This window comes from Festucalex cinctus, chromosome 8, assembly GCF_051991245.1.
Source record: "Festucalex cinctus isolate MCC-2025b chromosome 8, RoL_Fcin_1.0, whole genome shotgun sequence".
NCBI classification, from domain to species: Eukaryota; Metazoa; Chordata; class Actinopteri; order Syngnathiformes; family Syngnathidae; genus Festucalex; species Festucalex cinctus.
Window position 1 is genome coordinate 17,127,121 of NC_135418.1, and position 25,481 is coordinate 17,152,601.

A 25,481-nucleotide genomic window follows, 5' to 3' on the forward strand; every position below is an offset into this window, starting at 1 on the left:
GCGAGATGATTTTGCAAAGTAAAAAAATAAAATAAAATTGTAATGTCGGACTAATTAATCAGCCGTCCACAATTAAAACATAATAAATTTGTACGTTCACAAGCAGTCCACAGATGAATCGTTATGAATTTCATTATTTTATATTATATATATATTTTTTAAACGTGTTAAACATGACACAAATTCAATTACTGGTAGCAAAAATAAGACATGACAAGGATTAGCGTCCTTATAACGTCATTAACTGCGCCACGCAATGCAATGCATTCTGGGAACAATTTATATATATATATTGTTTTGCTACCTTCCATTTACATTTGTGTAATTTTTTGGAACAGTATGATTACAGTTAAGCACCGTCATTTAGGACTGGTTCACGAAAATCTGCGTATAAATGACGGCAATTGTTTTGAAGTTATATACCGTTATTTTACTGATGCGGCCCACTTGGTAATATATTTTCCTCCATGCGGCCCATGAGCTAACAAGAGTTTGACACCCCTGGTCTAACACGTATCTATCACGTTTGTTTTCTGCGTTTAAAATGGTACATTGTTGCTGCATCGTTGGCTGTTCGAACAAAGCCAAGGGGGAAAATGGTCGGTCTTTTTTCCGAATTCCGAAAATAATTAGGAACCAGGGCCTGGAGACAGAGGAGTGCGGACTCCGGAGGGAAGTCGTTACTTTGGGCTCGTGTGTGCAGCGATCACTTTGTGAGCGGTAAGCTTGTTTACCTTTATTTAATGCATGAGGATTAATAACGTTTCGACCGCCCATATATGGGCAAGTTGCTTATGTTTTGGATTCATGAGCAAGCAAGTTCGGTAGTACAAGCTGGCTAGCGGACGTTAGCCGAAAGCTAACATCGAACATTTTCACCCAAGTAGTGCCAGTGCAAAGTGTTTACTGCTGAAATTGGATTGATTAGTCTTGGGCTCTTAATGCCGATAACATGTTTTTTGGTGGCAAAATGTAAACTTGGAAAAAAGAGACAGAAGGGGCTGATGCAAGAAAACAGACCCCCGGGGGTGATGCAAGAAAACAGACCCCCGGTAGCCTACACATCATGCTAAAGAACTTATTCACGGCCACCCTACTGCGGTAAAATAACCAGTCTTTCCATATTTTATTTGTTTATATATTTGTTTATTTTAACAGGTCGCCCTGCGCCCGTTTTTCTGTCCAATCATCCCGACTGGGCTCCAACATTAAAGTTGGGTCCCAAGTTACAACATCTATGTCTCAGCCCAGTCGGTGCCAAGATATGAACGTGCACAGGAGAGACAAGCAAAGAAAAGACGACTCGAAGTGGCAGAGATTGTTGCAGTTATGCAGCCAGATGGCTCCAGTAACCTGTACCCTCAAGTACTGCTGACATCATTGACTCTGGTATGCCACTCAGAATTCATTACATGATATATTGTATGCATGAGTGAATGTATGTTTGTTTGTGTGTGTACACTCACCTTATATTTTAGAGACATTTGGAAGTGTTTATAGAAATAAGTATTTGCCTGTAGCAATGTTCATACATTAAAAAATGCAACAAAATGTGTACATTTCTTTTACACTGACAAAAAAACTATACTACTTTACTATATTAAACCTATTACTGGTACCGTATTTTTTTATTTTTTTTTTATTTATTTTTTTATTGAGGGATCTCATGCCACACCGACTTGATTGCCAATGACATGATGGAAACGAAGGCGAGCATCAAAGCATTGGAGGAGGACAACATGCGACTGTTTGTTTGGCGCTAATAAAGGCAGCGTTTATACAAATTCTATTGTTGGTTTGTTTACAAAGCTATACATAATACAAATGACAGGATTTGACTCAATGTGCAATATGGTCCCTCTTAAAGTAATGGCATAAATCTCTATTATTTCTAAAAGCACAAAAAAATGAAGTGAATAATGATTAGATGTAGTAATTTCAGGGTTAAAAATTGAACTGTTAATTAATGTAGTTTATTTTAGCACAGGTGCCTGCCATCCTGATGACGGTATGATGTAATGTTGATGGGGTACGCAATGACTTTCATTATGCTATGTACAGAGGAAAAAGTTGCTCTCTTTTAAATTTGTTTAATGTAAGACAAGTACCAGTACTGTGTTACAGTTTTCCCAATAATCCTTGTTTCACACTTGTCACAAAACCACTGTCCTTTTGGCAGTCTAGATTGGCACACTTCAAGTGATATCATTTGATTTTACAATCTGCTGCAGCACAAAAAACTACTTTATTCCGCATCTTTGAAGTACATGAGCAAGTGGTAGGTGACAGCGGCTGAGCAGGAACACTGGAAGTCCACTGCTGATCTAGTAAATGCTCTCCCGAGCAGTTCAGGTAAGGAGGGGATTTTGGGGAAAAAAAAACTCTGGCCAAAACGAGCGATCTGGGTGGACTTGCTCAATCACACTTTGTCCACACCAAAAAGTCGCAGAAGTCCGTCCAGTTAAACTCATCTGTGCCTGAATCTGAAAATATTACAAACATTGTAATGAAAATATGAAACATAGAATTAAATAAACTACAAAAAGTAAAGCCATACATACCTGGTAATACTATTGGTGTTGTCGTGACAAGTGATGGGAATTGTTGCCATCCGGCACCAGACAGAAATTGGGTGTTGTGACAGCCTCCTTAACCGTGAGATCATAAGAAAAGCTGTCAGTATGCTCAGTAGTTACCATGAACACGTTTTATTGTGCTGGAAACTGAAACTAAAAATACGTCCTCTGAGAGTGGTTAACCTTAACCATTTAGAATAAGTTGATTAAGTAACATGTAACTAGTGAAAGGGTAGCATTAAATGTAATTAAGCCACGGGGAGGCTGTGCAGTTACTTTTTATTCTTATACGCTCTGCCATATTTGCCTGTTATAAAATGATTAGAAAAACCACATCAGGTAAACCCAGCTGTGCATGTAAACACAATGATAACAGGAAGCCTGAGAACAAATCAACATTTTTGTGTGCAGAATTACCAACACCATGTGGTTTACTTACGTGCAACAGCAACCGTTTCTTCTGATGCGATGTTAAAGTTTACACTCTGTATCCACCCGCTTACAAAATAATTGTAAGCCTCCAGGGATTTGTTGGCGTGTTATGGAGCATGTTGTCAACACGAGGTAGGGAAAGATGTCCAGAGATGTCACATTTGGCCAGCAAGCTTTCTCCGTCAAAAAAAAAATCACCCTTGGTCAGGACGTAATTAGGATCAATCCCGCCACACAGAGACACCTTCTGCCTGTATCGTTGTTTTTGATCTTTCGGTAAATCGTGAAAATACTGCGAAAATTACATCAGGTTGATAAGCTCTACCGTGTAACTCGCGAGTGTACCTTGTGAACCGGCGGACACCCAATATGGCGCCCGAAGGAAAAACTCCCATGATGCATTACGATGTGCAAGCGACCTATTGTAGCTGAAGCCACCAGGCAGCCATTTTACGTTGCCACTGTTACTGGCAACTTCTGTGATTTTTTTTTCCCCACTGTCATCACAGAAAAATGTTATGGATTTTACGCTTGAATCCCAGCATGGAATAATGAGAGCTTCTCAAAGAACGAAATTCTTGTTTATATCGACAATTCAAAGTAAGCACACCTCATGAGTGGCAATGCAAGATGGCTTCAGTTCTCCCGACGGCAAGTAAGCGACATTGTAAGTCCAGTCATATATAAGTTGATGATACGGATGCATGAGTGAATGTGCCTAATTTTCAAAATAAAACTTCTTTTACACTGTGATGATCACTAAAATAGATTATTTTAGTCTCTTTGTGCGTTCAAATATCGACCAGAAGCGGTCCATAGCCCTGTAGTTGGAGATCACTGTCTATCTCCAGAAAAGACCCTCATAAAATATGCATGACCATGAGCAAAATGTAGTGATCCTCAACACCTTGGGACGCATGTATCAGCAGGCATTCTCAAAGGTCTGCATGCTAGTAACATGCTTGTCACATGACACACTGCTGCACTGGAAGTAAGGATGACGTCACAGTAGGAAAAAAAAAACTAATTAAGGAGGCCATATGACAGGAACAAATACTGATAATAGATGATGCCCTTTATAACATTGTGAGCAAATTGCATTGGTCCGTTTGCTAATAAGGATGTTGCGCTTTGTCCTCATGTCTGATTTTATTGATTTGAATGTAATTGTGAAGCATCTGTCATCAGAAGGCACCTTGTAGAAGGTACACAATGACCTCCTTCGCTGTCGTGGCTTACGTTTTTATTTATTCATTTTTTCAAATGTGCTCCATATCTTCCAGTACTGCATTACAGCATTGATCATCCCTGGTTGATGGTTAGCCTCTTGGTTTCCATATTTAACTACGTCTGGCTATGCGACCACCCTACTTTGGTGATCACTTTTCACAGCCCAGACAACAACATCAGCTTGGATAAACCTGCAGAGGAGGCAAATGCTTCCTCGGTCATGCCACAAAGATTCAATCAATATCAGAGAGGTACAGTACCATGATTTGTATGGCATGTCCGCCAAAACCAGATTAACAAATTATGCCCTATTTCAAGCTGTTATCTAATTTAAAGCTCTGTGCATTTACCATGACATCCATAGGCTACATGTTGCTTTATAAGCCCTCTAAGCCAATACCTTTGTTATATCCCCAAGTTGCTGATATCTAGATACCCATTAAGATATGAAACCTGACACACATACTGCGAGTGGAAATGGAACCAGACATTGAAGCCCGATCCTGTCGATGATTGGATTTATGGTTCCTCTGGGGTGTCTCTGGGAAGCAGGAGGATCAATCCCTAATGGCAACATCTGGTAAGGGGTTATGTTCCTGCTACAGCTCCCCCGCAAAAATAACATTAAATGTGCTGTTTTTTTAATGAGTGGTGTTGGCTCCTGCCACACCAAAATCTGATACCACATTCAAAAAAGGCTGTATGTGCACTTATGCAGTTAAAAATACAAATTAAATTAAATTAAATGTATGTAAATTTAAATTTAAACTAAATGTGCTGTGAGCAGAGAGAGTAAGGATATTGGGGGAAAAGAACGCTAGAGACTACAGTGCTGGTTTAGTTGATTAGATTTCAGAAACCAAAGATAGACATGGGCCATTTATAACACACAATGCCAGACCTTGGTGGTAGCAAAAGGCATGCAGGATGAGATGGGGGGAAAATAAAATGTTTTGCCAGTCAAATGGTGGAGAAGAAGGGAAATAGGATACAGTTATTTTTGTGAAGATACTCCAGAGGAAACCCAACACTGATATTAGAACAGGAACAGATGAATACATTTTCGATTAAGTTTATTCTAAAATGTTATAGTGTATAAAGCAGAGCTGATCCTGCCATGCCACACCCAGTCATCACTGAGCATGCTCAGAATGATGTCAACTTTAGTCTTGGGTGACAGCCCAATTAAAATTACTGTAGAGAACACACACACACATACACACACCCACACGCACGCACACACACATACACGCACGCACGCATCCATCACTGCATGATGAAGCCACATCTCAGCACAAACCCATTAACCCAACCAGAAAGTCAAAGGATCAATAATATCTGGAATACACACGCAAGTGCATTCTCATGTTAGCATTAAAAAGACAGTATAGTATAGTATAGTATAGTATAGTATAGTATAGTATAGTTAGTATAGTCAACTTTTCACATTGTGTTCAAATCTGGGATGAAAAATCTGTTTACAGTGATTTGCAATAAGAACTACAAAATATGCAATGCTGTTTCAACTTCATTAGTTGTAATAAAAATGTTTACAACTCTATGCTGTGATTATCTTCATAAGTGACTCTTGTTCAATTCCACTGATATATTTGGCTAGTGTGGATTATTGAATGGAAAGCATAAAAGCTATTGAATAACTGCCGAGTCATGGCGGTGCCACAGACGCCCAGGATGTCAATTAAGTATTGAATTACTGTAAAAGGAGAGGCAGTGGAAAGAGAACTAGAGGGAGGGAGATAAGTGGATGTAAAAAAAAATGAAAGAAACAAGACTGAATTCAAACTATCCCATCAGCATGAGAGCACGCTGATACAAATGTAATAGATATTACAAGTGGGAGACAGAATGAAATCATGTGCGGAATATGGTTGAAAGAATTAAAATGGACAGTGCCTACTGACAAAGAGAACCTGACTCATGAGAAGGGAAGGGATGGTCGTGAGGAGGAGACATATTTAGATATTGAAGCAGTAATGTGATGTCCTCTTGTTAAAAGGGTGGAGCTGTCCAGACAGAAAGTGGTGCTGGAAGGACGGCGAGGCGCGCTCCCTCTGCGCGGAAGGGAGTGGCCTGGGCCGACATGACGAAGAGTGATGGGGAAAGGAAGGGCGGGGGTGAGGAATCACAAGCTCGTGTGCAAGTATATAAACCTCCAGCAGTGGCTTGAGGACAGTCTCCAAGCCAGATTACTTTTCTCTCTCTTTCGAGATCCACCCGAGACGCCAACCATGAGCCATTCTTCCATGCATTCCTCCACTTCCTACAGGCGCACCTTCGGGAGCCCACATCCTATCTCCATGTCCTCTTACTCCAGCGTGTCCTCACGTCCGTCTGTCTCCGGGGGTCGCTACATGCGCTCCGCGTCGCCCATGGTGTCCTCCCGCTCCACCGCTTACCACCAACAGCGTTCCCGACCCGCCGTCCAGGCCCAACGCCTCACCTATGACAAGGTGGATTTTACCATGGCTGAGGCCATCAACCAGGAGTTCCTCGCCACCCGCAGCAACGAGAAGGCCGAGCTGCAGGAGCTCAACGACCGCTTCGCCAGCTTCATCGAGAAGGTGCGCTACCTGGAGCAGCAGAATGGTGCGCTGCAGCAGGAGCTGACCCAGTACAAGGGCCAGCAGCAACACGGCCAGCCCAACCGCGCCACCGAGATCTTCCAGGACGAGCTGAGGGAGCTGCGACGCCAGATGGACGCCATCGGCAAGGAGAGGGACCAGTACCAGCTGGAGAGGGACAACCTGGCTGAGGACCTGGGCCTGCTCAAACAGAGGTTGGTACGGATGGATGGATGGATGGATGGATGGATGGATGGATGGATGGATGGATGGATGGATGGATGGATGGATGGATGGATGGACGGACAGACGTATGGGCGGACGGATAGATGGACGGACGGACAGACAAATAGACAGATAGACGGACGGATGGACTAATGGATGGATGGATTGGTTGGGCGGACAGACAGACGGATGGATGGATGGATGGATGGATGGATGGATGGATGGATGGATGGATGGATGGATGGATGGACGGACGTATGGGCGGACGGATAGATGGATGGACGGACAGACAAATAGACAGATAGACGGACGGATGGACTAATGGATGGATGGATTGGTTGGGCGGACAGACAGACGGACGGATGGATGGATGGATGGATGGATGGATGGATGGATGGATGGATGGATGGATGGATGGACGGACGGACGGACGGACGGACGGACGGACGGACGGACGGACAGACAGACTGACGGACGGACGGACGGACGGACGGACGGACAGACACAGACAGACAGACAGACAGACAGACCGACAGACCGATTAGATAGATAGATAGATAGACAGACAGACCGACAGACCGATTAGATAGATAGATAGATAGATAGATAGATAGATAGATAGATAGATAGATAGATAGATAGATAGATAGATAGATAGATAGATAGATAGATAGATAGATAGATAGATAGATAGGTAGGGCGTGGCCCATCCAAGCTGCGACATGCTGCAAGTCACCACTGTGCATCAGCACATTGCCTTGCAAAGGCAACAAGGTGCGGTTTGTGCTGACGTATTTCCTCAGTTGCAATACATTAATAATTTAAGTCAAGTCAAGTCATCTTTATTTATATAAACACAAAAGGACCCAATGGTGCCCTTAAGCAAGGCATCTATAACTCTCTCAATTACTCCAATTGTGAGATGGCTTCCCTGTGCTCTGATTAATGTTAATTAGCAATGGCTTACATCAGGCTTGCATAGATGAGAGGGAAGTGGCCAGACAATGGGTGGGGTCAGTAAAGAAGCAGGGAGGAAATGGATGCAAGAAAAAAAAAAATCAATGTGACTCAGTGACTCCATTAGGTGAGTTTTCACTGTCCCTTTGCACTGATTAAATGGTGCCAGAGACCCCATTAGGAGAAAAGGCCCCTCTAACCCAACATGAATTAAAGATGAAGAAGCCATGTGACGCTTTCCAGCTAATCTATTTAATGTCCAACCCCTGCATGATTTTAACCGGACAAGACAGATGAAGTGGATCTCATCAACCAAATGGACAGAGAATCGGGTTGAATCAGGGAAGGAGTAAACTTTTTGTTCTCTCATTGTGTTGTACAATGTACAAATCTTTACATTAGAAGCCAGTCTGTTAGAAATTAAATACAGTTGTCATTTTAATTTGCTTACATGGCATTTGGTAGATTTCTTCTGGGAAATAAAAGATGCGGAGCATATAGTTAACCTTATCAAGAGACATGGTGACCTTATTGAACTGCATTAGTGGAAAAGGAGCAGCTGGTGTTCCCACGAGGCGCACTTCCAAAAACCTTTTACAGGACAGTGAATCAACAAATTGATCCAGAGTGCCTTTTTCCCCCAGCTAATACCCTTTGTGGAAAAAAATTAGTAGTGAGTTTAAAGAATGTGCGTGTGTGTGTCTGCTAGGTTGGATGAAGAAGCCCAGAAGAGGGCAGATGCTGAAAATAACCTTGCAGCATTCCGCAAGGTAAACAAGCAATGTTGAAAGATACCAGGTGTGTTCTAGGACTGGTGTTACAAAAGATATGTTTCAAATCCAACCTACAAAAACTACAAGCTCTTCCTCTTGAAGTCTATGCTACGCACTCAAGCAATCCTGGAAGCAGTTCACAGCCATCTTGATTTCATCCACGTCCTCAAAACAGGCTCTCTTAAAGATTAAAAATAAATAAATCTTCTTCTTGGCCAAGAACTGTCAGATACTCAGGGCACTGTAAACAGGTGCGTTGTCATGGTGAAGCAGCCAACAAGAGGTTGTCTTGCCTCAACTCTCGCCGCTTTCCATACAGTTATAAAAATAAAAAATAAACGCCATGGCGTGTAAATAGCATTTGTAACATCAGTCCTGGAACTTTTCTGACAAACCTGCAATATATCTATTGCCCGAATGTTTGGCATCACCCTGTTGTGAGATGAATTTTACAGTATACAGTAGATATCAATTTTTGCAGATGTTTACACATATGTATCTTGAGTTTTTGTAAAACATTTATCATGTTCAACACGGATGACATGCAATGACAATTTGAAATCAAGTAGACTGAAATTTTGAGGTAAGAATGTATGAATAATTTTCTACTATTTCTTTTAATTTTAAAACCACTAGGATGTGGACGATGCCACATTATCCCGTCTGGAGCTGGAGAGGAAGATCGAGTCCCTGATGGATGAAATTGAATTCCTCAAGAAAATGCACGATGAAGTAGGTGCACATTATACATGTGACATTCTGTAGGAATAATTTTAAATAATAAGTTATAAATTTACTGCAATGAAGAACTGCTTCTGCTTGCAATGATGACTGCTTTGCTTGCAAAGAAGAATTGCTACTGCTTGCAATGAAGAATGCTTTGCTCTGTTCCCACTCACATTCACATAGCCTGGCTATTTGAAGATGACTTAAACGCTGAAGAACCACAACATCTAACGCAGCAGAATGGTTCGAGCCAGTCTGCTGAGGTCACCTGTTTTCTGTTAAGAAATGATTGCAGACTTGACCACACATGTGCTCAGCAATCTTCCACTCACATAGACAAACAAGTACACTGTATTCCAACTATGCCTTGCGTTTGCATTTTTAGGGATGGAACACCCATGTAACTAGGGGCGTGGAAAGGGCATGGAAAACCAAATAAATAGAGAGGGTGAGGAGAGGAACCTTCAGAGAGTGCAGGAGTGAATTGTATTAGTCAGTTCCTCTCCTCTCTCCTCACGAGCCCTGCACTGAGTGTCTTCTCTCCTTTTTGTGTCGTGTTTGATAGATGTCAAAAAGGTAACCCTGACACATTCGTTTTTATTTTAAACTTTTTTTTATTCTGAAAACTGGAAGAACATTAGAATAGTTGTGATTGTGCTTCACTGTGCTCATGAATCAACAATAACTTGCTTTTCTAACTTATTTTAGGAAATCCAGGATGTTCAAGTGAGTGTACAGACCCAACAGCTGAGGATGGAGGTCGTGGACCACAGCACCCGACCAGACCTCACTGGTGCTCTGAGGGACATCAGGGCCCAGTATGAGACCATTGCCTTGAAGAACATGCAGGAATCCGATGACTGGTACAAGTCCAAGGTTGCCAACAACACACGTAAACACAAAACACACACTCAAAAGATGCACTTGAATTTTAATATTATTATCTGTATGTGTGTAGTTTGCAGATTTGACTGAATCTGCAAAGCGGAATGGTGATGCTTTGAAGCAGGCCAAGCAGGAGGCCACAGAGTCCAGGAGGCAGATCCAGTCCCTGAACTGTGAGATTGATGCAATGAAGAACACGGTCAGGACAGCAATTCTTTTTTTCTTTTTCTTTTTTTTCTCATAATTACACGTATCGCCTGTAGCCTTGATGATATTTCACTGCGTGATGTCAGAATGAAGCGCTCCTGAGGCAGATGCGTGACATGGAGGACCAGTTCGCCAACGAAATTGCAAACTACCAAGACAACGTTGGCAGACTGGAGGATGAGATCCGCAACCTGAAGGACGAGATGGCTCGCCACCTCCGGGAATACCAGGACCTCCTCAATGTCAAGATGGCTCTGGACATTGAAATTGCCACTTATCGTAAACTGCTGGAGGGGGAGGAGAGCAGGTGAGCGAGGGGCTGTTTTAGTTGTGGTGATATTTAACAACAAATAAGGGCTCCTGAAACTTTAGTTATATTTCTTTTTCAGGATCACCATGCCTCTTCTCAATCTTGGCATGACAAATCACCTTGGTGATCGTGGTGAGTTCTGGTTTTCTATTCAAACAACAGAGAATGGTCTCATGTTCTGGAAGTTGCTGTTATGTAAATGAAGTTCATGGGGGTTAGCATTAGTTGACCAGTAGTCAACATGCTGTAAATGCTGCAAATTTGACAATACAATGATATCTATATAATCCAGATTACGAACCCAGACCAGAGAGTGGCACCAAGAGGACTGTGGTGATCAAGACAGTGGAGACTAGAGACGGAGAAGTATGGATAATAATCATATTTCAGTGTGCTAAGTTGTCAGAACTTTCAAGGTAGTAATATAATTTTCCCTTCAGGTGGTGAAGGAATCCAAGAGGGAGACCGAGAGAGATTCGGGCCACACTGATAAAGACGACAAGGACAATTGAAAAGAACCTGATTCAATAATGTGAAGGCCTATGCCATGACAAGAATTTAAAAAAAAAAAAAAAAAAAAAAAAAACGCATAAAAAAAAAAAGAGTAAAACTTCTTAGTGTTTCATTGTCTAGCAAAGAGTAACAAGTGCAATGTTAAATTAAAAGAATACATTTTGACTGGTGTGTCACTTTGGTGCTATTGAAGTCACCCAGCTGTTTTAAAACACAGCTGTGTCATCTGTGTGACAAAGCAGAACTTGTAACCCGATCAACATACCAGATGAGGCCTTTATTTGCAGTGCAATCCCATGGAGTGCTTTGATGGGCACGTTTGTAGCTCGCTTTGTGTTTAACAGCAGTGGAAAAGAAGAAGACTAGCATCAAAGTGCATAATAGCTTGATATACACTTCTCAGTAAATAAAATTTTAAAAAATCACATTCCAGAGGCTTTGCTGTCTACCTGTACCACTACCCATATATCAAAAGGAGAGGGGGAAACTGAAAGATGGTTAAAAAATAATGATGAAAAAAGTATAAGCATTAAATGGTTGTGTGATTTGACACAATATATGAAGGTTCACATAATTGCAAATAAACTGACCTTGAGCAATTCTAATGTCTCTGCCTTGGTTTCTTCATGTGAAGTCACTGCAACTTGTCCATTAATCTATTTACTGAAAGTGCTCGTCCTCGTTACCTCCACGAGTGACCTGGAGCCAATCACAGGTGACTTTGATTTGATTTGATTTGATTTGATTGGATTTATTTGTTCATTTTTCCTTTCGGACAGCATTGTGACAATCAGACATTTCCTCATACAATTATGACATATAATGACTTTGTTGGAGAGGCAGGGTACACCCTGGACTGGTCACCAACCAATAACACAGCGAATAGGTAAACAACCATCACAAGTGGACTGACAAGGCAAACACAGAAATTCCTGGGAGCCTCCAAATGTTTCATGGAAACTGGAAAATAACATTTGCAGCAATCTAGCAATCGTTTTGTGTGTTACTTCTCATGCAAAGGACAAATCCTTTTTTATTTTTGTGCAAGTGGAGGCTTGATTCAGGAAGAGCATATCGTGAAACACACTTTTTTTAGCATGTTGAAAGCAAAATTAAGCATAGTTATTCCAGTGAAGCTGAGAAGAGGAGCTGGCTATTTTAAAACAGTCAAAGGTTTCTGCCTTTTTCACAATGACACCAAATGTATAATCAATAACAGTTACAGTAGTGCTGCTGTCAGCCAAGGAGGATGCCAGTGATAAAGTGTGACATGAGTAACGTTATTGATTTTGAAGATGTGTTACTATATAATGTAATAATAATAATAATAATAATAATAATAATAATAATAATAATAATTAATAACATTTTCTTGCAATATTTTTTAATTGAATACTATGGTACTTTACTGTCAAAATACAGCCCAGTACTGCACTATGTAGTCGTGTACATTCTGTACTTTGTTTTAGAAATGGATTACGTAAACCGAGCACTAGATGGCGGTACTTTTCAGGTACATGCTTTCCAATCACTTTAAATATCCCACGAAGAAGACGACACAATGACGCCATCCTACTTCCGGTGTAGTTCGCTTCTTGGCGCCAGACTTGTGTAGCTGATGGCGAGTTTTCCTCTTGCTTTTGACTTGTTTGGCACAACGACACACTAATCTTGAGCGTATTTCTTTACTACGTGAAGCTTGACGGTGGACTCTCCCGGGGAACGAATTGAACGACTACTTCTACGTGAGCATAAAACCTGTTTTGTGCGATTTGATGTGCAGTACAGTCAGTCAGTCAGACAGTCAGTCAACGGCCACAACATTAGGACCTCCGCAAACTACAGTACATTTAGAATACCGTAAAGTCAGAACTTCTGAGTGTCCGTCAAATGTGAACCCGTCTATTTTATTAAATGCAGAATGCTTGATACTGATTTATTTCAGCTCTTACTATATCGTGCATGTGTACCTAATGATTTGGTCGGTGAGTGAATAGAGCTAAGTTCTTTTTTAAGATGTTTTTTTTTTTTTTTTTCAGTCAATATAACCATTTGACCAGATCATTATTCCCCATTTTCACCCTTACGTTCACATTTGTTCTTGCCGAAGGTGTTTGAACTTATTCAGGATGAATTGTGATCTTCTGGCAACATGCAGTGCTCTTGGATACCTGGAGGGAGACATTTACCACAAAGAAGCTGATTGTTTAGGTGAGTGGATTTTGTAATATGTTCTCATTGTGCTTCGTAATTAATTAATTGATCATGTGTAACAATGTATAATGTCATGTTGAGTAAAAAAACAAACAAACAAACAAACAAAGGTGTTTACTCTTTCTCAGAGAGTGTTAAAGATCTGATCAGGTTCTTGCGCTATGAAGATGACACCCGTGATGTCCGCCAGCGACTTGGTGAAGGCCACATCGTAGAACATGACCTTCTGCCTATTATCACTCAGCATGGGCATGACAAGGCCTTGTTTGATGCCTGCATACGGTAAATAAATACCCCGGAATGAAACTTGCCTCTTCTAAAATACAGTCACTATTATAGACACAGTCATCCAGATGTACCTGTAAACACGTTCAATCTATTGATTGCATGATAGAGAGTCAAAACTGTAGTAAAGCAGCATTATAACTAGTCAAGATGGACATATGACACACTGTGCATATTTGCTCTTTTCACAGGCTAATGGTTAATCTAACACAACCTGCTATGCTCTGCTTTGGGAAGGTTCCTGACGATCCTGTATTTAGACACCACTTTTTGCAAGTGACCTCTCATTTACAGGCCTACAAAGAGGTATTACCTGTATATAATTGAATGACTAATTCACTCAATGAGGTTATGTTAGCTCATGTCTGTCTGTGTCCTTCGAGGCTGCTCTTGTTGCGTCATACTTCGTAGGTACTAGTCAAAAAGTAAGCTAGTAACAAAGCCCACCCTTACAGTGCCAAATGAAATGAAAATAATTTACAACAAAACCCATTACTTTTTGATGAAATCACAAATTTCAAATTATGCTTTTCTATTTTAATTGTAGGCATTTAGTACTGAGAAGGTGTTTGGTGTGTTAAGTGAGACACTGTACAACCTGTTACAAATGGTAAGTGACTGGTGAAAAGCACGTCTTTAAAAAATGCCATTTTGTGTTCATACATGTATTTTTTTTCTTTCTTTTCCCTCCTTTCCTGTTCACATGATTCATTTTCAGGAATGGGAGCAGAGGCAGGAAGAAGACAACCTTCTGATTGAGAGGATTCTGCTTCTGGTCAGGAATGTGCTTCATGTACCTGCAGACCCTTTGGAAGAGAAGGTTAATATGCTTTGTAGTTGAATTGGACAAACTATCAGTTGATTGAATGACACATATTGAAGAATTTAGTAAGTTATGTCTTGGAGCAAAATGTAGTGTTGGTCTCAACCAGCAAAGGTGCTGTTGATTCAGTTAGTTGAGTAGGTGCTTTGAGTGATAGTTTTGGAAGTTACATCCACTAGAAAAAGGGTCAGAAACATTTTTAGGCATTTTATTGCTATTTTTGAACATTTTTTTCTGCCTTTTTGCCAGCAAATTTCTGACATTTTTGGCAATTTTGTGGGCATTTTATGGTAATTTTTATGATTTCTTTGTTTTGAATATTTTATTGATAGTATTTGAATGTTTTCTTTTCAGCTTTTTTTTTTATTATTTAAATATATTTTTAGGTTTTTTTTTGTCAATTCGTAATTTAGGGTACTTTTCTGCCTTTCTTTTGTTTTTGGGCATTTTAGGTTACTTTTTGAACTTTTTGTTTTCTGCCTATTTTTATTCAATTCTCTGACATTTTTCTACAATTTCATGGACAGTTTACGGTAAATTTCTGCTGTTCCTCTTCCTTTTTAGACATTTTTAATCACTTTTTTAGGTAATAAAAAAAATGTTTTTGTCTTTCTGAAAACTTAAAAATGTGGACTCTGACAATTTTTAGAATATTTAAATTTTTTATTTTTAAGAATATCTTATCTAAAAAATTACAAATAAATATGTAAAAAATATATATATAAATTTCTAAATTGTATTTATTTATTTATTCATTTATTTATTTATTTATTTTGAGCCACAGAGAGCCACACGAGAGAGACTGAAGAGCCACATATGGCTCCATAGCCGCAGGTTGCGGACACCTGCACTAGAAGCATAATGGCATGATACTGAAAGCAGAAGTTTAAAACATTGATGTTCTACATTTTTAAAAAATATTTGAAAAATAATGAATCAATTAGCTGTAAATGTTTTCTTCTACACATTTGAAGTTGTTCTCATAATCAAAAAAAAGGGCACCAAAAAAAAAAAAAAAAAAAGCATTACCACAATTCTCCACCCAGTGTTTTTGTCTCCTTTAAATTCTCCTGATGCAGAAAGTAGATGACGATGCCAGCGTCCACGACAGGCTGCTCTGGGCAATTCACATGAGCGGTTTCGATGACCTGGTCAAGTTCTTGGCGTCGGCCCAGAGTGAGCAGCAGTGGAGTATGCATGTGTTGGAAATAATCTCCCTTATGTTCAGAGACCAGGTTCGGCCAATTCTTTTTCTGACTCATCAATGTGCGGTACAACAGATAAATGTTCGGTGTTTGAGTTTTCTTCCCGCCATGTCACAGACACCGGATACCTTGGTGAATGCTGGACATGCTCGCTCGGCAGAGGAGAAGCAGAGAGACACTTCGGAGCTGGAGGTGCTGAGGCAGAAGGAGCAGGCAGAGAAACGTTCTCGCACACTGCAAAGAGGTTCCAGGTACATGACATGAGAGGATCTGAACACAAGTATTTTCATTTTGTTGTGTCGTCATTATAAGTTTTCATTTGATTAACTACAAATACCATTTGAAATTGTTTTTCTGTCAGACATTCACGCTTTGGGGGGTCTTTTGTTGTAAAAGGACTCAAAGCAATTGGAGACAATGATGTGATTTATCACAGAAATGTTCACAATGTAAGTACTGTAAAGTAATTTACGAAGAAACGTTTATAAAAGTCACCGACCTGTTTTACTGTCTTTATTTCATAGTTCAAAAACTACACTCACGACATGGGTAAAGCTGTGAGACGCGTTCCCAGGCGGAATCGGCAGGCCCAGGAATGTATGGACAAACGGCGCTCGGCTTTGAATGTTCGGCTCTTCCTGCGGGAGTTTTGTGTGGACTTCTTAGAGAACTGCTACAATCGCCTCATGTACATTGTCAAGGTCAGGAGCTACAACAACAAATATTTGTTTTCCTTCGTAATTGATAATCTTATTTGGTTCCCCAATGTGTTTTATTTAAATACAAGTGGAAATTCTTATTGGTTTGTTGATAATAATTTATTTTTTTTAACATCAACATACGGTACTATAAAATGCAATTCTTCTTCACTAAAAGTAAAAGCTGCAATCACAATATATATCTTTTTAATGAATACTCTTTTACAGTGCAGAGCAATATAACATTTGTTAATGTTTTAAAAGCAGAAATTGCAAAAAGAGTCTCTTATTAGAGCTCAGCATTGTTTTTTTGTGAGTTGGGTTATCGCGTACCTAAAATACAATGTAAATGCAAATGAAGATAGAGCACACTTTTTTTCCACAGAAAACAAAAATTGAATAGAGAACAACTTTTAAAACAAGATGCATTTGTTTTGTATCGTTTAGCATTTATTTTATATATAGATGTAATACAGGTACAATAATAGCAATTCCAACTGTTGGAATCTTAACATTCTGTTTTCTTGCCTCTTCCTCTCTAGGAAAGCCTGATGCGGGAGCAGTCTCAAGAGCACGATGAGACCTACTACCTGTGGGCGCTCAGCTTCTTCATGGCCTTCAACCGCGGCAACAATTTCCGTGCCGATTTAGTTTCCGAGACAATGTCCACCCGCACGTTCCATTTTATGGAGCGCAATATCACCAATTATTATGAGATGATTTTGGCTGACCGCAAAGAGGCCACATCCTGGTCCCGTAGGTAAGAGGAGTGTTTAGAAGCAGGGATATTGCTGAAAATATGACTATTCATCTTTCTCTCTCTCTCTTCCTTGTTTTTGCTAGGATGCACCTGGCACTGAAGGCATATCAGGAGCTGCTGATGACTGTGAACGAGATGGACCGATCACAGGATGAAAGCATCCGCCACAGTGCCAATGTTATCAAAAGTAATGCATTCAATACTGAAGTTGAAAGATAATAACAATTCTCAAGATAGTATAGATTGAGGTTACCTAAATAGTACACGAGACATCTTGCATGTTATATGCTAAGCAATTCACCACACTTCATACTCCACAGCAACCACAATAATAAACATTTTGTTCAATTAATACCTCTCTGACAGACAGTTAAAACTGAGCATTAACATTGTAAAGAAATAATTGGATACGTACTATAGTTGCGCTATTCATAAAACACAATGTATCTATAAATAATGGATGGAAGAATCATTGTTTGTAATCGTTTTTCCTCTCACCTCATAGGTAACATATTCTACCTAATGGAATATAGGGAGATATTCCTGACTCTGTTAAGAAAGTATGACGGGACCAAACAGCCGCAGTCCTACCTTAAAGACCTGGTGGAGTCAACGCATCTCTTCCTGCGTATGTTGGAACGCTTCTCCAAAGGTCGTAGTAACTTAGTTGTGCAGGTACAATTTGTGTATGAATTTCTATCACGTTTCTCCTTTAATACTCACCTGAAAAGTTTCAATTCTAGATGTGGTAAATTTCACAGAAAAAGCGAGTGAAGCGGAATAAGTCCAAGAAAGACAAAAAACAGCCAGCTGTAGAAAGGACCCCAGAAGCTCTGGCAGATACCTGGAAGATGGTGGAGGAACAACTGCATGGTGTAAAGTTTCAGGTCAGTGTAATCATTAGGGATGAGTCGGATATCCGTACAACACGAGTATGCGGTACGGATAATTCTTTTTTTTTTTTTTTTTCTAAATACGAACATAACCCAGATATAATTCCTTTTTATCTGTACTTATAAATGAATGTGTATTCATACACATACATTTTCTGACTTGTTTGAAAAATAGTTCTTATTTTTGTGATCAAAAGCACTGATTTGATCAACCTCAATTAGGCTGTTTTGGGAATAGTTTTCAAATAAACAAAAATTATAGCAACTTTTGCCCAACCCATATCAATTTCACACTTCAATTTACCATTTATTTTAAGCGTGAAATTGGAAAAAAAAATACTACCGACGTAAGCCCCACATAGTCCCAATCGAACCATGCCCATTTCCGGTTTAGGCCACGCCCCCTCTGAATACAGATATAGATCATTTAGATGGTTGAACAGATAAAGATAGTGGTGTACTCGCTCATCCCTAATTATGAAGTAAACAATTATAAGACTTTTTTTTTTTTTTCTTCTTCTTTTTTTTAAGATTTGGGACACTGCCGAAAAGGAAGGAAAATGCTCAAAAATTCCCTAATATTTTGAGTTACGAGTGCACCAACTTCACAGTATATATAAACAGGTGGCCCAATATATATATAAAAAAAAAAAACAGTGGCTGTGTCATGAGGTTAATTCTTATAAATGTAGCGTAATAATATGGAAGCATTTGTAATTCACTATCATTTCTCAGAATCTGGCCTCTCAATCAATAGTAAGAAAAGTCATAGTCCCATCATCGCACTTTCATTTTCTGCCCTCATCTGCAGTTGCCAGAATCTTTAACAGAGCGCGTCGTGCCTTTCGATGCCACATCGGAAACTCCTCTCGAGGAGCAGCGGACTGAGGCTATGGTGCGGGTGCAGGATGCGTTGCAGGCTCAATTAGGACCAGAGGCTTTAGCGCTGCTGAGGGCCGCCAGGTCAGTCGTAAAACTCCGCACAGTTGGCTTCAAGCACCGCCCAAAAAGTTAAGAGATGTAAAAGACATTATTGCATTCAGGGAAGTATGGCCCGAGGGAGACGTGTTTGGCTCGACTGATGTGGAGCCTGAAGAAGAACTGGAACTCCTCAAGCAGATCTTGCATGCAGAGCTGCCAAGTATGCACACACTAGCATATTTAGATGACATCTGAGTATGGCGATGCAGGATTCATTTTTTTTACGCTTGATTTCAGGGTCGGCTGCTCCTCCTGAGACTCAAATGGAAGAGGAAGGGGAGGATGATGCCGATCTCGTGGAGGACGAAGAGTTGGAGGCAGTCCAAGTTTCGGAAACGGAGTTCAAATTTCTGGACTTTATCAAGAAGTGAGGCAACAACTATATGAAAGAATTGGAAGAACATTTTTTATGAGTCCATCAAGGCAGAAGCTGTCACCTTTTCAGGCCTTTGTTTGTATATTAGTTCAGTGTTGCTGAAAAAAATCACTCTACTCTGATATCACTTTGTTGATTTTTTTCCACCCTGCACAGGTTTGCCAACCCCAACATTGTGCGTCCATACCTGCTCTTACTCAAATCCTACTCCAAAAACACGGCTCACACAAACCACTGCATTACTCGAATGCTTCACCGTGTAGCATTTGACCTCAAAATGGACGCGCTGCTGTACCAGCTGTCAGTCTTTCATCTCTTCAACAAGATCCTGAGCGACCCAGCTGCCTCTGCTTACCAGGTTGGCTAACCACACAAGTAACACGATCTGTAAATGGCAATAACATCCACCATCTTCTATTGGTCGATATTTAATGATGCCTAATAATTGTTCTGCACCAAGATGTAATGGCTTTGTAGAGGTTGGTAGTTTTTCGTTGACATGATTAGTTTTGCAGCTAACAAGCAACCAAATGACAATGATGAGGCCCATGAACTTGACCTCCTTTCTGTCCTCCACAGGAGCTGGTCACCTTTGCCAAGTATGTGCTGAACCGTTTCTTTTCACTGGCAGCCACCAACAACAAGGCCTATGTTGAGCTGTTGTTCTGGAAAAATGTTGGCGCAGTGCGTGAGATGACTGAAGGTTACGGCAAAGAGAGGTTTGTGTGTTTGTTTGTCAACTGTATCACCGTAACGCTGGAAAATATGCATTGGTGTCAAAATGCTAAATAAGTTGCTTGAAATACTTTTTTTTTTTTTTTATTTTATTAATTTTTTTTATCAGAGCTGAAAAGATGCCAGCTTGGACTGAAGAGGAGGAGCAGGAATTGCGTAATCTTTATGACGAACATCGGCACTCTGAAGGTTTGCCGTTTGTTTACTGTTTGCACTCCTGTTTGTAATTTATTATACATTATGCAGGAACTAAGAAATCTTACTGTTGCTAATTGACGACTCTTGCCAGTGCCAGACATTGTGGAGACTCTGCTGCCGTTGCTAAGCAACAGTACACGAACACGGAGGCAGGTTGTGACCCAGCTGGTGCGCATGGGTCTGGTGGACAGCGCTAAAGAGCTGAAGAAACCCAAGTATGTAGGCTGGATAGGCTGACTCATTATGTTCTAATTTGGAATCGATAACTAATCAATAGAAAATAATTTTCCTTTAAAAAAAAAAAAAAAAAAAAAAAAAAAAAAGGAAAGGTACCGGGATCGTTCTTTGGACTGAGGACCAGGAACAAGAACTTCAGATGCTTTATGAAGAATACAAAGACTCTGATGGTGATCACTGGGTGCTTTATTGACTAAAATAAGCTTATTTATTGAAAAGACGAAGTTTCAGTTAGATTTTTTTTTTCCCCAGATGTGCTTGGCAACATCATAAAGAAGCTCACAGCCAAGCGCTCCCGTGCACGCATCGTGGACAAGCTGATTAGCATGGGCCTGGTGTCAGAGAGGCGAGAACTTTACAAGAAAAGAAGTCGAACTGCTCGTCCAAAAAGCTCTGGCACACAAATGGTAAATTCTAATAATTGCGCTTAGATGACTTAAAAAAAAAAAAAAAAAAAGCAAGGAAGATTTGAGAAAATTCATTCTTCCTGCAGAGTGAAGAGGATTTCCTAGCTGGAATCACGCAAGATTTCCCAGATGAGCCTCTGAACATAGAAGAAGATGAGGATGAGTCTGAAGAGAGTGAGGAAGAAGATGAGCAGGAAGTGGAAGAAAGACAGAATGGTGGCAGCAGGAGGAGCCGAAGCCTTCTGTCTAACGGAGAGAGGCGAGCTGATGTCGGGGCCATGGTTACAATGCTACATAAGGAAGGTGCGACAAACTTTTCTTTTTTTTTTTGTAATTATTGAGTTCTGTATTGTACAGCTTTTACAGTTCAGTTCTGACACTTGTAGTGTTAACACGACTTCAGATTACTTTTAGGTCGATTGATGTCTTAATATTATTTTTTTAATTACAGAAGGAGGGAATGCTCTAAAATAAAAGATAATTCACTGTCAATGGACAGATCATACACTGAATTTACACAACAGCTCTGATGTTGGCTGGGTCAAGTTTGCATAACTTGGCCAAATGGGTGGGGGAACCTGTTCTTGTTTTGGGTCCACAACAGGCGCTGGTTGTGCATGGTGGTCATTTATATTGTTCGCGAATAATCATGGACCTCTTTGTGTGCAGTTGAAAAATAAAAAAGTGGATAGTGTGATACTGTGATCTGAAAAGATGTTGAATCCGGCTTTCTTTCCCTTTTTATTAGTTTTCCCGCACTAAGCTGCGTTTAAATCAATTAAGGTGATGAATTTCATTCAACGCAAACGTTAGCTAAATATAGATACCAACAACTTCTCAGTGTGACACAAAGCAGACGTTTTATTTTGGTTCTGGATATTGTTGAGTGTTATTAATCCGTAATTGCAAGGGTCATATTGTGTTTGTTTGTCATGCAGGCATGTCTGAAGTACTTGGGTGGTTACAACGCTGTCTGGACCGAGCAGCTATGGGCCGGGAAGAAGATGGTAAGAAATGTCTGCAGAACTGTGGTGCAGAAGGTCCGGTTAAAACTTTTTTTTGTGATATGCTACTTTGGCCAGGTTTTTCACAGGCTACACCTCTTGTCCCTCTCACTGAGGCATGTGAAGATGCCATGGAGGACAAAACCTTTCACAAGCTATTGCGCAAGTTGGGGATGCGGGCGCCTGCAAATGAACAGGTAGGATTTTGTTGCGTAGTATTATGCTGCAAAGTTTCAGCAACTCCATCTGCTGCTTATGGTGATCAATATGATGTTTCAACGTTGTTTTTAAATGTAAAAACCCTGCCGCTTCAGTGAAGTCCACTGCCTCACATGACTTTTTTTCTATGACGCGCACTTATTAGGAGACATTTTGGAGAATCCCAGAAAAGATTAGCCCATCTCAGCTTCGTAGTGCAGCTGCGTCTCTCAGTGAAAATCAGGATGAATCTAAAAGTGAGGAGGTCCTTGTGGAAGACAGCGGCCCGCTTGAAGAACTTCAGGTGGAGACAAAGGAGGTTTCTCATTCACAAAGAGGAGATGCTTTGAAAGCCCTCTTGGTTGCACGCAAGAGAAAAAAGCACTCCAGCAAAGATGAAGGTATGTGTGGCGATGCCATGCACTCAAAGTACATATTGTACTTGGCTTTTATATGTGCATTTTGCATATTTGTGGGAGTCAGTATTGTTACATTTGATGTACGGTAGTTTTTGAAGCCGGTAAATAGGATGGAAAATCGCAAAATAATTTATTTCTCTACCCTCATTATTTCAGCTCCTGATCTGGATTTAGCCCCAACTGACGATGCAGACAGTTCATTTGAGAGGTGAGGTCACAAAAGTACCTGTTTCCCTTGTAATTGTGAAAGTCCTCATTGTATTTCTGTATATTAGGTCCAGTGAGATGACAACTAAAAGAAGCAGGGTGTTGGACGATGATGATGAGGAGGAAGAGGAGGGTATGGGAATGAAACTAATACATAGAGTATTAAATTGCTTAGTCAAGAATGACAACTGTATGCCAAATATGATTTGAGCCGGATCTGTTTTTACAGATAAGAGTTCCACCACTCCAATGGATATGTTTGCAAATGGCGACGCAGATTCAGACGAAGAAGATATTTCAGCACCAGTGAAGCGTCGACGGAAGATGGTATTAATTGATGAAGATGATGATGAGGATTAGTTGCCAATCCATGTGTTGCAGTCAATAGAGTGAAAACATGACTCTGCAATCATATAAATATATGACCCCTCATATGATCACATATGCACAACACGAGCCAGTAAGAAAAAAAAAGAAAAGCTCAATGTTTTTCGATGTATTTTAAAAGTGTGATAGGTAACAAAAAATGCTTGCAATATCTGATTGTTATTAAAAGTGAAGACAATTTGCAGTTTTGGTATTTTAGCAAGAAACATAGTCGACACACAGGCCACAAAATAAAAAAATATGACTTGACTTGACAAAATGTGGTGGACCAAATCTCATCACCAATGTTTTCCTTGAGTCCCTCTTAATGCTGATTTTGGTTTTCTGTTTTTTTTTTTTTGCTTGCGCCCCTTTTTTCTTTTCTTTATTTTTTTTTTAGTAGATGTGAATGTTGCTGAAGTGAATAATTTCCATCATGCGCTGAATAATGTATGTCCAAATGTTGTTGTTTTTTGTAAATGGTGTTAATTACAGCACACAGTACTTCCATTTCGCTCTTATTTTGAAACTCAGAATAGCACCACTTCATGTGGCAGACGTGTCACAACTTGACGATCGCGACAGCAACAGGTTCCTGAACGTCACATAAACACAAAGACTTTGATCAAACAAGTAAACGGGCATTGGTTAATCGTAACAATGCTTTTTCAGACGCGTGCATACGCGTATCATACTTTAAACGTTATATAAATACATAGAGATTTAATGTTTGCAGCGTGCGTTTTACAGATGTAACAAATTCCATTAAAAAAAAAAAATGTATGTAGCTGTTTCTACACTCAGAACGCAAAATATTTTCTAAATGAAGCCCCATAGATCACTTTGACTCAAATTAAGAGTTGTGATTTTGGGAAATCGGTGACAGATTATCGCCATGTCGCTTTCATCATAATACCTGTAGGGGGTACTAGAGAGCAGCAAGCGTTAAATGCATTTCATTTCATTTGGGCTTGGGTGGGGGAACCTTTTTGCCTATCAGGGGTCTTTTCAGTTTTATGAAGTCCTCCGAGGGTCTTCTTACTATATCTCAAATATGTTGTAAAGATTGTGGGTAAGATGTTTTGGTGCTTTTGGTTACGCCAAGGTTTTATTTGTTTCTAGAATTGCATGGCTGGCCGGATCAAATGTTCTCATGGGATGTATAAGGTCAATAGTCTGTCAGTTCTCCACCCCTGCATTATGGAATATAATAAACTGAAACTGACACAAATAATACAAGGACAGCACTCAGCATTTGATTTATGCTGAGTGTCATGTTCAGTATGAATTTTCTTCAAAACAAGGATCTCGTGTGTGTCTGTGACAGCAATTGCTGCCTTTAGTAATCCTTATGTTCCAGCTGTGTGGGAGGTGGTCTCATGTCCTCACATCTGGAGTTTGTTAGCAACTTCCTGTCACATCTGCTCTGCCCCCACCTCGCAAAAGCCTGTGCGACCTGATGGTCCACAGAAAGCGCCTTGAGTGTGTGTATGGTTTGAGGTGCACATATCTGCCTATGAAATAATGTGTGTTCAACAATCAGGATGACTCATTTTTTTTGTGACCAGAACATAAGCATACCCCTGGCAGTTTTTATTGCTTACATCTGAATTGGGAGTCTTGGGACACACACACACATGGTCATTAAATCTTGCACAACGTTTGTGTGAATAGATGCCAGATTTGTATCTCTCAAAAACAAAAGACTTGCCTTTCCTTTGAAAACTGACAAGAGTCTTAAGTATTTCAACGTGTGCAACAATTTTATGACTCATTCAGACTCAATCACATGCATATTTAATGAGTTTCTTAAGACACAGCTGAGTCCCAACCTGTTAATGTAATAATTTAATAGAGAGAGGAACTTCATATTGCAAAACACTACGCAAGTGATGAGTTTCCATTGAGTACATTGTAAATACCAGATGTCTTGCTGTTGGCACTAACGGCTGTGCTTTTAATTGTTTTTAGAAAACGTGTCGTGAAAGCAGATGTGCACAAGTAACTGCTTGAATTGTTTACTTACTCACATTCCAATAAAATATTAAATGAATATTGG

The 25,481-nt window shown here is 40.1% G+C and overlaps 2 protein-coding genes and 2 long non-coding RNA genes across 4 annotated transcripts; 3 read left to right on the top strand and 1 right to left on the bottom strand.

The window, feature by feature from the left end:
• Positions 1-512: 512 nt before the first annotated feature.
• Positions 513-1,784, top strand: LOC144024270 (uncharacterized). The gene is made up of 3 exons (XR_013284719.1): positions 513-720; positions 1,159-1,389; positions 1,660-1,784. It is a non-coding gene; the product is annotated as an uncharacterized LOC144024270 (long non-coding RNA).
• Positions 1,716-3,414, bottom strand: LOC144024271 (uncharacterized). Its single transcript, XR_013284721.1, has 3 exons — positions 3,016-3,414; positions 2,562-2,648; positions 1,716-2,483 (listed from the first exon to the last, which is right to left on the bottom strand). It is a non-coding gene; the product is annotated as an uncharacterized LOC144024271 (long non-coding RNA).
• Positions 3,415-6,275: 2,861 nt separating this feature from the next.
• On the top strand, positions 6,276-12,016 carry prph (peripherin). Its single transcript, XM_077529599.1, has 9 exons — positions 6,276-7,035; positions 8,712-8,772; positions 9,412-9,507; positions 10,210-10,377; positions 10,460-10,585; positions 10,680-10,900; positions 10,983-11,035; positions 11,196-11,269; positions 11,344-12,016. Exons 1-9 carry the CDS (start codon positions 6,353-6,355, stop codon positions 11,413-11,415), a joined length of 1,554 nt encoding a protein of 517 aa, XP_077385725.1. The 5' UTR covers positions 6,276-6,352; the 3' UTR covers positions 11,416-12,016.
• A 978-nt stretch (positions 12,017-12,994) lies between these two features.
• timeless (timeless circadian clock) lies at positions 12,995-24,961 on the top strand. The gene is made up of 30 exons (XM_077530494.1): positions 12,995-13,161; positions 13,527-13,627; positions 13,759-13,912; positions 14,107-14,221; positions 14,463-14,525; positions 14,634-14,735; positions 15,818-15,973; positions 16,061-16,194; positions 16,305-16,392; positions 16,468-16,644; positions 17,184-17,401; positions 17,485-17,588; positions 17,907-18,076; positions 18,163-18,288; positions 19,106-19,257; positions 19,338-19,435; positions 19,513-19,642; positions 19,808-20,009; positions 20,231-20,370; positions 20,496-20,575; positions 20,676-20,799; positions 20,909-20,991; positions 21,074-21,228; positions 21,315-21,531; positions 22,167-22,235; positions 22,311-22,429; positions 22,597-22,831; positions 23,006-23,057; positions 23,125-23,189; positions 23,286-24,961. Exons 2-30 carry the CDS (start codon positions 13,546-13,548, stop codon positions 23,414-23,416), a joined length of 3,741 nt encoding a protein of 1,246 aa, XP_077386620.1. The 5' UTR covers positions 12,995-13,161; positions 13,527-13,545; the 3' UTR covers positions 23,417-24,961.
• The last annotated feature ends 520 nt before the right edge of the window (positions 24,962-25,481 follow it).

What these genes read in the sequence shown, in the direction of transcription:
- prph (XM_077529599.1), top strand. Translation starts at nt 6,353, where the DNA reads ATGGGGAAAGGAAGGGCGGGGGTGAGGAATCACAAGCTCGTGTGCAAG. An exon ending in ACCTTGCAGCATTCCGCAAG is followed by an intron (nt 8,773 to 9,411) that starts GTAAACAAGCAA and finishes TAAAACCACTAG; the next exon opens with GATGTGGACGATGCCACATT. An exon ending in TCAAGAAAATGCACGATGAA is followed by an intron (nt 9,508 to 10,209) that starts GTAGGTGCACAT and finishes AACTTATTTTAG; the next exon opens with GAAATCCAGGATGTTCAAGT.
- timeless (XM_077530494.1), top strand. Translation starts at nt 13,546, where the DNA reads ATGAATTGTGATCTTCTGGCAACATGCAGTGCTCTTGGATACCTGGAG. An exon ending in CAGTGCCAATGTTATCAAAA is followed by an intron (nt 17,589 to 17,906) that starts GTAATGCATTCA and finishes CTCACCTCATAG; the next exon opens with GTAACATATTCTACCTAATG. An exon ending in GGGCGCCTGCAAATGAACAG is followed by an intron (nt 22,430 to 22,596) that starts GTAGGATTTTGT and finishes CGCACTTATTAG; the next exon opens with GAGACATTTTGGAGAATCCC.